General features: G+C 41.6%; 1 protein-coding gene across 1 annotated transcript in view; it reads left to right on the forward strand.

Moving 5' to 3' along the window:
* The window catches only part of TLN2 (talin 2), a 128091-nt gene extending 114835 nt beyond the window's left edge, over window positions 1–13256 (forward strand). Inside the window, exons 58-63 of the mRNA XM_026052863.1 lie at window positions 1229–1353; window positions 7438–7563; window positions 9513–9575; window positions 9693–9875; window positions 12099–12224; window positions 13108–13256. Of these exons, the coding sequence (XP_025908648.1) occupies window positions 1229–1353; window positions 7438–7563; window positions 9513–9575; window positions 9693–9875; window positions 12099–12224; window positions 13108–13236 (752 nt within the window). The 3' untranslated portion in view covers window positions 13237–13256. The remainder of the gene's footprint in view (window positions 1–1228; window positions 1354–7437; window positions 7564–9512; window positions 9576–9692; window positions 9876–12098; window positions 12225–13107) is intronic.
* Window positions 13257–13558: the final 302 nt, after the last annotated feature.

Consider the following 13558-nt stretch of genomic DNA (forward strand, 5'->3'; position numbering starts at 1 on the left):
GTGATGCTCTAAGAGTCTAGGTACCGTTTCTGTCAGGTATATTTATTGAACACCGACTTTTTCTGCAGTTCTTGTTTTTAATTTTCCATTATCATTTACCAACAAGCCAAGCACATATCAGAATCGTCTTGTTCCCTGAATGCTTCTCTAAAATCTTATTATCCTTATTTTTGGTTGCAACATTTACTCATTTCTTGTATTTTTTTATTCATGTTTATTAATATCAAATTACATTTTTCATGCAAAGTAACATGTTTTCTGCCTGTTTTAATTATTATTTACAGGTACGTGAAATTCTTTCTCCCAACTGATGTGTCTTACAAGTTTGGGTTTCAGTTTTTATATGCTCTGCTGCTATCAGAAATATTTTGTTTTGCTGATAACCTTCCAAGATTAAGGGTTAAGACAGAATTCCTCCATCCCGCACRCTCTTTGAGCTGAGACATTGTCGTAGGTAACATTTCAGTATTTGAAATGGGAAATACAGCGAGACCAGCAGCAGGAGCCACCTCGCTGGGTTCGCAGCTCCATGGCATCGGGTCGCCTGTAGCAGAAACTCTTATTTAGCTTCTGCAGTGTTCATCTGGGAGCCTTCAGGATTATTTCCCTTAGAGTTCAGTGTTTCAGAAATGGTTTATGCTAYTCTTGATGTAAAATGCAGTGTTTGCCTTCCTGATCACGGTTCCTTCATTCTAATTAATATTTTAGCTGAYGTTTACTTCGTCTAGTACACACAGTTTCTCCTTTTCTGTCTCCATCTTGCCCTTCGTTGTTGTGAACTTAAGTTTTCTCCCATGTGATTTTAATTTGGACTTTTTCATTGCTTCTCTCAGTCTGGAACAGGAATGCTTGCTGAGTCTTGTGGCCCCTTGGCCCTTATGATAAACTTCCTTACCGCTTGTTTGAGGAAGAGCTTGTAGAAACCCTCCTGGCACCCAGAGCAGAGTAATGACTAGTTCTGCTCCCAGCATGGACAGCACACCTTTGAAGCCACTTGGCTTCCACAAGTCCATTAAGCATTACTTTCATAACAGAATATTTTTGCTAAATATTTTTTCTGTTATGACTTTAACTTTTGCTCACAGTGGCAGAAGCTACAATATTCACAGAAAYGGGCGTTCTGTGTTGTGCACACTCTATTTGACACGTGGGGCGATTGCAGACWTCCCTGCTGGAATGGCAGCTCCCAGTGTCACTGAAATTCCTGTCTTCCTCTCTGTTAATGCAGGGACAGAGTGGGTGGACCCCGAAGACCCAACGGTCATTGCGGAGACGGAGCTGCTTGGGGCTGCAGCGTCCATCGAGGCTGCAGCAAAGAAGCTGGAGCAGCTGAAGCCCCGAGCCAAGCCCAAGGTGAGTGTCCATCTCCACTGACTCTTTAAAGCACGAGATGCTGGCAGCCCTTGTGGCGCCCTGCTGCTTTCTGCTGCCCGCAGTGCTGGTACGAATCCAGCTCTAGTGCTCCTAGTGCCGCTAAAGCCGCCCTGGCAGGACGTCACCCCAAAGGAAGAGGTTAGAAAGAGGCTTTCCAGGCAGTGAGGGAGCCCAAGAACTGTCCACAAGTCAAGAAAGAAAAACCCAATGTCAGAGCTGCCTTTAAGAGTTACAGTATCGTTACTGTTGGTTGTTTATTTTTCTATTTCTGAACACATCTCCTGATGTGAAAAGTCATTCTCGCTTCCTTTAAATCCTTTGATCCTTGCTTTAAATCCCKTTGAAGGCTCTTTGTTCTCATACAAACGTGTGGAACATAGTGGGAGAAAGCAGCAACAATATGGAAGGGATTGAGCAGCGTGCAAAAGACCTTTAAGATCTTCTAAGATAAACATACAGTGTTTAATTTCTTTTTAGAAGAGTATTTGCCTTGGTATCATATCAGTTACGTGGTTTGGCTGCCCATCCTTAATTTTCTTGAAGGAAAATATATTCCAAATTCATATTTGCTATGCATTCAGTGGTATTGCACATTGCTCAAATGTGCCTCTGAATGTTTTATAAAATGAGGCCAGCTATTTTCAGRAGTGGTGTTGAGGGAACGTGACGCTGCTGTTATGATATGTGTGGCCCACAGGATGGGATCTCACAATTGCTCCTTGTTGCTCAGTGTGGGGTAACAGGCAGGTTTTTAGAAGAAACTTGTATGTCACCTGCAATTCTGTTTCTTCAAGCTGAAACTCATGTTGTAGCTTTGTAACCAAAGGTTTGTGTATCTGTGCACGTTCTTAAGCTGCTTTGTCGATGCAAAGTTAATTTCCAAGTTAAATGAAATGTGTTTTAAAAAAGCAGGGCCTCAAAAGCATTCCATGTAGGATTGTTGCCTTCAATGCCCAGGTGATATTCTGTCATTTGGGAACATGAGATGGAAGAACTCTTAGTAGCTTCTCTCTTTCTGAGGACACTTTTTTCCCCTTTTTGGTGATGGGAATTAATTAGCTCATGAAAAAGAAATGCTTTGTTCCCCATTTTTTTAACAAGTACATCCATTTTTCATAAAGAAAAATGGTTCTTTTAATGAGGTTCTGCAGAGCAGAGGATACAGGCTTAGTGTAAAGAGAAGAAGGGTCCTCYATCACCTTTTCTATACAATCCCTGCACAATAGCATATGCGAGTTGCCAGGTAACCATGAAACAATTTCCCTTGTAGCATCGAAGCCTCTCCAGGTCATTGTAATTTTCCACTGAACACAGATCCCACACCTGCCCCTCATTTACCATGTTAATTTGAGTATCCTGTCTGCCTGTGATCTATTGGTCCATTTATTTGTCACTTTCTGAAAGGCAAATTCATACCCATTTGTTTAATGTGGGGATTAAACAATGCTTGCATCCTCCTTTGGATGTTAAATCCCTGCCACGATGCAGACTGTGATATGCATGAAAGGTACTAAGTAGGTGGCCCAGAGCAGTTTCAATTACCACTTTCTTTTTTACTGATATTACAGCATGGGCAGAACCAGCGCTCCCCAGTGTTCTTCTTTCCTCCCAGAGCAGCATTCCCAGCTTTGAGCAGGCTCCTTTGCTCTCAGGTCTTTCCCAGCATTTGTGATGTGCTGCTGTGCATGTCTAAGCTGRCAGCGGCATTGATGCAGCTGATTTTCTTATGTTGTCTATGAAATGCAGGAATTGTAACTGTCTTCTACACTGGAATAAATTGCCAACCCAACCAGACCAGCCTGCTGTTAATGGTGACAATAATCACTATTAAGTCAAGATCTAGGCAAGTCCTTAGTAGTTAATTTCAGAATAGTCTGCCTACAGGAAACCCATCATCTTCCCCTTTTAGTTGATGATTTCATTATTTTTGGGCGAGCTTCTGTTTTGGGGAAAGAGGAATAGGGCTGATTTGATTTAGACTTCAAATTTTCAATCATTGGGTCAATAAGTCTATAATTAAGAATTATAATAAGCCTAGTAATGTAAGAAAACAGTTGGAGGGGGAGGCTTCTTGTTAGATTGAGAGTTGTAGGGTGARACTTGCACACTTCCAGCTGCTGGAGCATCCTTCTTGCCACAGGGAACAGTCATCTCCAGGAAAATTTGGAAATGGGTGCCCGTGCCTTATTGCATGGTGCACATTTTGTTAGCATTAATTCACGGCAGTCTGGCTGCAGAGCAGACAGATCTTTTCCCACTGTTGACACCTTAGGTTCTTTCCTAAATGACTTGGCTTCTAAATGACAAGCCCCAGCCATGGTTATGGTCTGTCTTGTGAGCTTGGTGTCTTGCAAGAGCTTGGAGGTCTCTCCCAAGTGGATACTGTTAATCCTACACGTAACAACAACTGCTCAGTGTCCAAGGTGGGAGCTGTGAGAGCTTGATTGTTCATTAAGCAAGTTCTGTCTGCCTCACTTCCTTTAAACAGCTATGTATATTTTGAGCATGGAATCTTTATTTCTTTTCCATTTTTAGTGGGTTGAATGTCCTGCAATAGGGCCACATGTTGCCTTTTTTTCTCTGACTTTTAAACAAGCTATTGGCTATAAAATAACCCCCAAARCTTAATAACTTTTTGAAGAAGAAAAAAAATATATATTGTCTTACATTAAGCTACAAGTTGATTAACACTGGGGGAAAAAAAGTCCTTGAAGAAACATGGTGCTGTAGGTGAGGTACAACACCCGAGAGCTTTGCTGTGTTTTACCCTGTTCTGTTGGTACCTTCTTCATGCTTCCATGTGGGCTTATGCCTTCAAAAACAAGGATCCTGAGTAGTCAATAACAGTAGCCTGCTGTTAGCTTTCAGCAGCTTGTCCTTTTTTTCCCAAGATGAATCAAACCTGGATGCCTTTTCTGCAGGACTCTGTGTGATATGTTTGATATATTAGGTTGTTATTTAATCCAACTATATATCAAACATATTCCTACAGTGTCCTGCCCTGTCTCCGGGGGTTTATAACATAGTGTAAGGCCATCTGAAGGAGTGCACTCGCTCACAAGCAGGTTTAGAAGACTTCCTGCAGACTCTTGTTCTAATCTGATTTTAAATATATACATGGAAGTGCTCCTTTAAGTAGAGTTGCTCTTGGCAACATCTGTAAGTTACGTAGGGCCTTTTATGACAGAGACGCAGCCATGCCAAAAACTGACTCTCATTGAAGTGGTTATTGTGTTTTCCATGGCTCAGTGCAGTAACTTATCTTGTTGGGTTTTCCTTTGTGAAATAGAATCTGACAAGTTCTTCAAAAGAAAAAAAAAATGGTTTGTCCATGGTAATAACCTCTAACGTTGAGCAGGGCTTTTGGGGGTTGTTGGTTCCAGCTGATCTTGGCTTTATCTGTGCAACCCCTGATCACAAAGGTCCTGTAGGAAAGTGGCTTACATGTAGAAAAATGGAAAAACATCTGAAACTATGTTATTAAATGATGCAATCAACATGTTGAGGATATTTTATTTCAGATGTTGTAGTCTAATAATTTTCGATTGTCCATTCTGGTGAGCCTTTTTCCAATCCATGTATACCCGCACAGTCAATAACAGCTTATTAGTTGAAGCTTGTGGAGAAGGACAAGCTTCAATGTGACTCCTTGGGAAGGGAGTTACTCGCTTGTCTCACTGATCCGTTTGTTTCAAATGGACTTAAGTTGCCCTCTTGGAATTAAAACCTTGCAAGGTGAATTTGTCACATACTGCATCGTTGTTCCTGATTTGATGTTGGGGCAGGCTGTCACCAGTGATGTGCTGAGAGCCCTGCTGATGAGCATGAACCTGAGACAATTTACAAGTGGTTGTCAGCGATGGCAATGAGGGGACGATCACTTCTCTTGTTGGGCCTTTTGCTCTGCTCAGGTCTCGCCTGTGGTGTGTCCTTATTGCCAAGGGGGGCTCAGAGGTGGGGCAGGTGGGTAGAAATCTCCACAGCGCTGCCCAAGCACCATTTCTGCGTGGCCCCTGGCCCTAGGACATAGTTAATTCTTCAGCATTCTCCATTACAAGGAAGGATGAGGAAGAATTTGCCAGAGAACTTGGCCCAACTTTCATAGTTCAAATGTGGCTTGTTTAAATTCTTCACAGAGGGGATCTCCTGTCAATAAAAACCTTTAGTTTTGGGAGGCTTGTCTTTCTTTTTTTCCCCTTCCTCCCATGAATGAAGTAAGTCATAAGACAACAGTAAATACAGGATTTGGAAGTTTTGGAAACCAATTTATCTCCTGCCTCCCATAGTGCAACATAAACRGAAAGAAAAATTCAGCCTAGCCAAGGAAAGCTGTTATCTAGTGAGATACTAAGGTTTATCCGTTCTCCAGCCAAGCTTCAGTTGCTGCTCCAGSACGGCAGTAATTTAGCCACTGAACAAGAGCGTTCTCAGTAACGCAGATTTGATTCCCTAGTGCTCCTTTCCAAAGTTGCTCTATTTGCTTAGCGTTTGCCTGCAATATTTATGTGAGAGTTTAAATGGCCATTTTTCTCAGCTGAAAAACACCGAGGTACAAAATGCAGCTGCCTAATGGATTAGAGTGTGGCCATGGGCATTTTGTGCAACTTCATAAACAAATAGCTCCTTAAAAAAATAACTAGGTACTGAATTGCTTACTCCCCTTAGGTCTGAATTTCTGGCAGCACTGGCTCTTGAAGAATATGCATAATATTTTATCATAGTAGACATTTATAATGCATAATAATTTCAATAAAAATTATATAAATTCTTGAAATCAGAAGCCTTGGACAAAAGGAAGATGGCAGTAATGGTCTGTTAAGGTAAAATATCATCAAAAATATTGCTCAGTGATAGCCAGTTTAAGTCATTAGTCTACTTGAACCAAAATCACTAGTGTTTATTTTAATAATGAAAAGAAATCTGAAGGAAAGTGAATTCCCACTCATCAGTTTGGTCTATTTGGTTGTTTTGTGATGTCATGATTGACGTAAGAGTTCTATAAATAAAAGTTTTATAAAGAGTTCTATAAATTTTGTGTTTTAGCCCAAAGCTCACGTGGCTCCTGTTCCTATAATTATTTTATACAAGAATGCTGTACTTGTGGAAGTTGAAAGAAGCCTGTTATTTCAAAACCCCGACTTGTTATAAGGTGTTTTGTTGCGCTATAGTACCCACTGGTCACACTGCATTGGATTCTGTGAGGCTTATGATTTGATCACAGTCAAAATAACTTGATTTGGTTTGTATGAAAAAGAATCCTAACCCTTTCGGTGTACGTATTCCATTAACTRTTTCATTCACTCTAAATGATTAGAAAGCCAGGGAAGAATTGTATTTTTAATGGAGCAATCCATTTGCCTTTTAACTAGCAAGAAAGCTGGTTAGGAGCAGCTGAGCTCTCTGTTGGCACGTGCTTGGGGAAACGCATACTTGGTCCAGACAGACCTTTGGAAYTCCTTATCTCCAAGAGGACTGCCCTGGACTGCTTCCCAGTACTGCTCTCTCTGGAATGATGGCTCTTTCCAAAGGCTCTTAACTTCGTGCACTTGTATGGTACCTACATTAGATTTCTTAGCACAGGTGAATGAGAAAATACACCTCTCTGTCACTTTTTAATGCTTTATGTATTTTTTAAATACTTATAAGCTATATGACTYGCTTTAACAGTCCTGGAAGACAGTATTTTAGCCCTGCAAATGCAGTTTTGATATAAAAGCACTGATTTCTTTTCAGACTTGCACTTTTCTGATTGTAGTTCTGAAAGTGGAAGTCACGTATCAGCAAGTTAAATCATTTTGAGGCATCTTCTGAGTGATGTTCCATTTTACATGTGATCAGCTATAAGAACTACTTAATATTTATTAAGTCCACTTAGGCTGACTCACAGATTAGACCACAAGAAGCRACTTTGCAGAAAATGATACCAAAGCTCCTCTGGAATCTACTCTGGTGTTTCAGAATCTTGCCTCAGCTTGCATAACGTCCCAGAGCTTGCACATGAAACCACGCTGATGAATGAAATCCCTTTCTGACGAATAATGTTGTGTCCTTTTTTGGTTATAGCAAGCAGATGAGACTCTGGATTTTGAAGAGCAGATCCTGGAAGCAGCTAAATCCATTGCAGCTGCTACCAGTGCMCTGGTGAAGTCGGCTTCAGCAGCCCAGAGAGAACTGGTGGCCCAGGGAAAGGTGGGTGAATGGAACAAGTAACAATAATGGAGGGGAAAATAACAAAATTGCTAACAGGAGGAAGGGAGCTTGGGAATGACTGAAACATAAATTTTGCCATTACCTGACTGGTTACATGGCCTAGGTTTCTATTGGTTCCAAAAAAGTACATTTCACTTAAACTTAGCAAGTGCAGTCAGATATTTGGCTTTTCAGATGATTTTATTGCTTTTGGGCTTTTTTGGGTGGTGGGAGGGAGGGATATTGGTTTGTTTGGTTATTTTGTTTTGTTTTTACAATAGCCTTATATTCTGGAAAGGGCTGTCATTCAAGCTGATAATGAGTTTTCCCACAGGGCACTTGGGGATTCAAGAAATGCATCAGAATAAACAATCGCACTCTAACTAGAATAGCAGAGGGCATCACTAATTGTCAGTGTTTTGTTCTGTGATACACTGGGGACAGGCCTGCATGCAAATTGGGTAATTTAAGTGGACAGGCGCCTAAATATATTTAGAACAAACTAAACTGTGCTTCTAACKTGTGTCTTTCTCCTTTTGGTCTTGTCAGGATTCAGGTCTTTGTATTCCACAGACCTCAGTGCTTCCCTCCTCACTCCTTTCCGCCCAGTTAGTACAAACCTGAACATCACCCAGCTCTGGTGCCCATGAGAGCAGTTTGTTGCAGGGCCCATAGTTGTGTGGATTGGGTCCCTCATTTCGGATCCTGTCACAGAAGAGCTCACCTGCCTGCCGGGCTCAGCTAGGATTCCTGGGGCTTGTGCTTTATTTTGAGCACAAACACAAAGCAGTTGTTTTACAACAACATTAACCTTACTGACTGACAACACCACCCATAAGCAGTAGCTATAGAACTTCATAATACACATAATACAAAGTATTAATAATTAGCTGTTGAAGGGTGTGCCTATGGAAACAGTCGAGAAAATGGTGATTTTGACCAACCCTGCTGCTTCAGCTGAATTACTGTGCTGTCTACTTTGATAAGACCTGTTTTCTCCATGTTTTATTATGCTGTGTAGCTTTCTTTTCTTTTTTCAACACCACCAGTGTAATTACACAGTATATCCTGATATAAGCCCTTGGTATCAGTTTTAGCTTCTTGTGACTGCTGTCTTAGACACATTCTTGTGTCTTTTGCTAACAGCACTTGCATGCTGTAAAAATCACTTCAGTCCCTCTGTAATTTGTTCAACCTGCTTTCCAGAATTTTGGCGTTTTGCTGTATCTTTCACTCTTCTATAGTAACCAGCAGGTTCTTTCACTCTTATATAGTAACCAGGAGTTTGTGCAGCAAAAGGTTTTCTGTATGGAAAAATCAGTTGCTTCCCTCAAATGCATAAGTGGACACAAGGACTCTAGGTGGCTGTCTAGGTGGAGCTGTCTGTTTTTTATTTTGCCATAATGCCAGAAATTGGAAGCACGTCAGGGATGATGCAAATCTGGACATGTTGGTAGATGGAAATAAGTTATTTTTAAGGCCAAGGGAATAAGAACTACTGACTCAGCTGCTGCTTAGGCTGAAACTTGAGGTGAAGTAATCTCAGATCGCTAAATGTGCCCCAAGAGTGGGATGGTTTAATCAGTGGTGCAAGTTGGGCACCACTTGAGCAGGCAGGTATGCAATGGAAGCACACTTAGTTTAACAACAAAAAACTGTTATTGGGAAGGAAAGAGTTTTTGTGGATGCTCATTCATTTAGCAGGGCAGCCCAAAACCTTGGGGTAGCACAAATATATGTATTAAAGCCTGAGAGCCTCTGACTGTGCTTGTGAGGGCAAATCACCATTTCTTTTTCAGTTGGACTTTGTGCTCTGGGAGGTCAGTCTCTGTGCTGTGGGGCAGGCTCAGGTGTCTATCTTTTTACTCAGACTTCTGTTTATCTAGAGCCTAGAGAAAGCCATTGTGTTTTCTATTTCATTGTAAGCCAGCTCCGAATTGTTTTTTCAGGTTGGAGCAATCCCTGCAAATGCAGCTGATGACGGACAGTGGTCTCAGGGACTTATTTCTGCTGTGAGTATCTTCTTTCATGTTGACCTCTAAAATAGCAGAGAAACCAGTACCTTCTCTCAAGTGAGAATCCTGTGTGAACTTACTAATGTGTGAACACATTTTGTAACCAACCCCTAGGCCAGAATGGTGGCAGCAGCGACCAGCAATCTCTGCGAAGCAGCTAATGCCTCGGTGCAAGGCCACGCTAGCGAGGAGAAGCTCATCTCATCGGCCAAGCAAGTCGCAGCTTCGACAGCACAGCTGCTCGTGGCTTGCAAAGTGAAGGCTGACCATGACTCTGAAGCCATGAGGAGGCTGCAGGTACTGGTGTTCTTAATCCCTGAAAAGTTGTAGTGATTCAGGGTGGGCTTTGTGAGGTTCGGGACAGCTTTTACTAAGGATGAAGTGCTTGTGCATTTATTATTCATCAGCAACTAAAGGTTGCCTCATTTTGCTTGCTTTATTCATCTTTAATGAATACTAAAAGATACAGAAAGATAGAAACGTTGGCTGGTGTGCACCTAGCTCTAAGTGCAGCACTGATAGATGCATACCAGTGATCATTCCCAGGAGCACACGAACTGACAAGATATTGCCACGTGTGATGTTAATGACAAGTTGGAGCGGTGCGTGTTATCAGAAGGAACATGTAGGTTGTCTTTTTGCTTCAGAGTTTTTGTTTCTTATGTTTTACTCCATAGCAGCTGAGTGCCATTGGTTTCTGCAGGATTACTGTGCAGGGGCTCAGCCTCCCAGCGGGGCTGCAGGCATGGGGCACCCTTGCCTTGGCTGCACACACGTGTCCCTCTGACTGCCCACGGTTGTGCACRGGGTTATGCCCATGGTCAGCACCGAGTGCCCGACGGGGCTGCAGTCGCTTCTCTTCTGTTTCTGGGAGTCAGGARAGCCGCTCTAGACAGAACACTTCTAAAATAGGAGAATGATTTTCAGACCAAAAAGCACTTTGGCAGCATCTCTGCAGAAGCTGATGCACCATCTCAGCTCAACTCTGACAGATTTTTTTTGATGAAACTGGCCCTTTTGCCTTGAGCTAGTTTGAGTGTTACTGATGAACACTGCCTTGCTGGGGCGAGTGTTGTCCCCAGGAGTCCTGTTCAAGGGGGCTGGTTTTCAAAATACCTGTGGCCTCTGGTGAGTGCCGGTGCTGCAGGTCCAGCCTTCCGGTTAACAACCACTTCAGCTCCTTTTCATACCAATAMCGTGATGCATCTTGGAGAGGGAAACTTTCCATTTTCCCACAGATGCTGCTGATGGCCCTCAATAAGATAGCTGGTTATGGATAGGTAGAATCAATGCCAATGGAAATACGTAAGACTGAGTGTTTGAGCAGAAGTGAAATCRCTTTTTTCAAAATGTAACAGTAGTTTTAATATTTAAGGGGAAAACATAAATGTACACATGGGTGGATGAAAAATCTATTTTTATAGAAAACAGTGTCACGTCAATGTTATCCCTAGGATTTAGTGCTTGATAAGGGTTTTGTGTAGGTGGGGTTTCTCAGCGGCCTGTGGGGAAGGTTTCAGGAGCTGTGCCTGTAGTACAACCCACACTTCCATATCCAAGTGCCAAGATAGGGCTGGAGGAATTTTAAGCATATAACAAGAATTAGAAAACAGGATGTTCAGTTCAGACAAATGTCACTAAAGACATGGAATATGAAAAGTTGGGAAGGCTGAAGGAGACAAGCCCAGAAGCTCTAAAAAAAGTCGATGTTGTTTCAACATTGTGCAAACCCGAGCATTGTATTTGGGGAAGCAACTTTGAAGTGAACTTTCTCACTTGACAAGGCGTTGTGTTCATCTCGGAACAAACAATGAAGCTGATGTTTGCCAAATATTTCTTATTGGTGCATCTGCCAAATCTCCTGTGGCATTTCAGCAGTCTGTGCCACCAGCACAGATGTTTTCTTATAGCTTTAATCAATAGATTAGGTATAGGAGGTTGGGCTTATTGTTTTCCCCTTCTTCCTCCCGCAAACAAGGAGAAGCTCTGAGAAGTCCTTTGAGCTGTATTTCCCATGAGTTCTGATTTGTTCAAGACTCTGTTTAACTTTAAAGCCCAAATTTAACAGAATAAATGGAAATAATTCYATTCTTTCGGGATTATGTCCAGACTGAGCAAAGCAAATTTTAAGTGACTTTTYACTTAGATCATTTGCATCAATTTTAATGAAGATCATGGCTACGTACGTGGTGAATTTCCACTGGTAAAAGTGCATATCAGGATTGTGCAGAACATAATTTGGGATTTTGTCCGCGGTTTTATTTTAGACTGGAGAGAGCAGAAGTCCTATTTCTAGCTTCTTTAATAGAAGTTTTGCATTCCTTTCTGCAGCATTGATTTTGAAAGATAAATGTGCTTCTCACTGGATAAGGGAAAAAAAAAAAAAAAAAAAAGGAGGAGGAAAAAAACTCCCTAAATCTTTTCTATGGTGTCAAGCAAAGGCAGAAAAGTTTTGATGCCCTGAAGAACTGAAGTTACAAATATACATTGTTGTCATTAAATTCCTCCTTTTTTCCCAAGGCTGCAGGAAATGCCGTCAAGCGAGCGTCAGACAACCTTGTCAGGGCAGCCCAGAAAGCAGCRTTTGGGAAGGCAGAGGATGACGACGTTGTGGTCAAAACCAAGTTTGTGGGTGGCATTGCTCAGGTGGGTACAAGCACGAAGAGCTCAAGCAGGCAAAAGCTACACTGTGCAAGTGTAACCCAGTGCTACAATGTCTGTGTGGTGAAATGGATAAAATGTGGTGAATGYGTAAAGCTAGGTAGAAATCAGTAGTTTATCACTTTATGCCTCGCTGTTCAATAATCACTGACATAATAAGATATTAACATGTCATATAATTTTTGAAGAAGTTTTTTCAAATATTTCCATGTGTTTTTTAAGTATACCCAAATATTAGTGGGATACTAATTGTGTATATTTAAAGAATAAGAAAGCAGGAGATGGGAGAATTGCTAGCATTTCATTACTGTTTTAATAAATATGAACGGGGGGAGGAACAACAAAAACCTAAAGCTGTTAAATGATACCAATTGGTGGATTGCCAGTTATAAATGCAGAGTAGCACATACTGTGGTCACCATTTAAAAGATATTGACTTTTGTCCTTTCTGTGTGCCTGCAGTGCTGCTGTTTCTAGATGTAGGAAAATGCTATGGGTACCTGCATGAATGAGTGCTKGGATTTACCATGTGAAGGCATAGTGTTTATCCTACCTCTGCTCACCCACACTGAAAGGGGGAGCACTGTGCTGTGAAATCCATACTGGATGTATGGCAAGACTGCTCATGGATGGTTTTTCCCTTAAAAGATTCAAGTGGGGTTATGATACTTCTTCATAGCACAGTCATGGAACTAGCCTGAATTAAGAAGAAAAAAAAAAAAAGAGCAATTCTTGCTGAAGTTGTTGATACTCAGTACTTTCCTGGAGAGGGTTTGGTGCCTTGCTCGGACTGGTGTCATGGGGAAGGAAGAATGTTTTATAAACACTRTTCCTTGCTACCATAGTTCATGCTTCTTTCTTCTCCTAGATCATTGCAGCCCAAGAAGAAATGCTGAAGAAAGAGAGAGAGCTGGAGGAAGCAAGGAAAAAACTGGCTCAAATTCGCCAGCAGCAATATAAATTTCTACCCACAGAGCTGAGAGAAGATGAGGGTTAACCTGCTGAGATTTTTTTCCTTTTTCCTTTTTTTWATTTTTTTTCTCCTTATTTTAAAGAAATAAGCTAAAGGGGGACAGTACAGTGAGAACTGCTCTGACAACATTATGGYTTGCCAAGCACTTACCTAAATAAACTGCCTACTATAGCTTTGGGTGAGCAGAGGGCAATAAACACTTGTTCTTTCTCATCTGGTCAGCTGAGGTGCATGATGATCAAGTGATGGTATAGTGCTAAGTTCATCATTCCTGTTCCTTCCCTGACTGCTATCTCAGGAGAGAATGCTTCCCTTTTTACCAAAAGTTCTAAGTCAATGTTATTGT

The sequence above is a fragment of the Nothoprocta perdicaria genome, unplaced genomic scaffold, assembly GCF_003342845.1.
Source record: "Nothoprocta perdicaria isolate Ctin4 unplaced genomic scaffold, notPer1 scaffold_113, whole genome shotgun sequence".
NCBI lineage: Eukaryota > Metazoa > Chordata > Aves > Tinamiformes > Tinamidae > Nothoprocta > Nothoprocta perdicaria.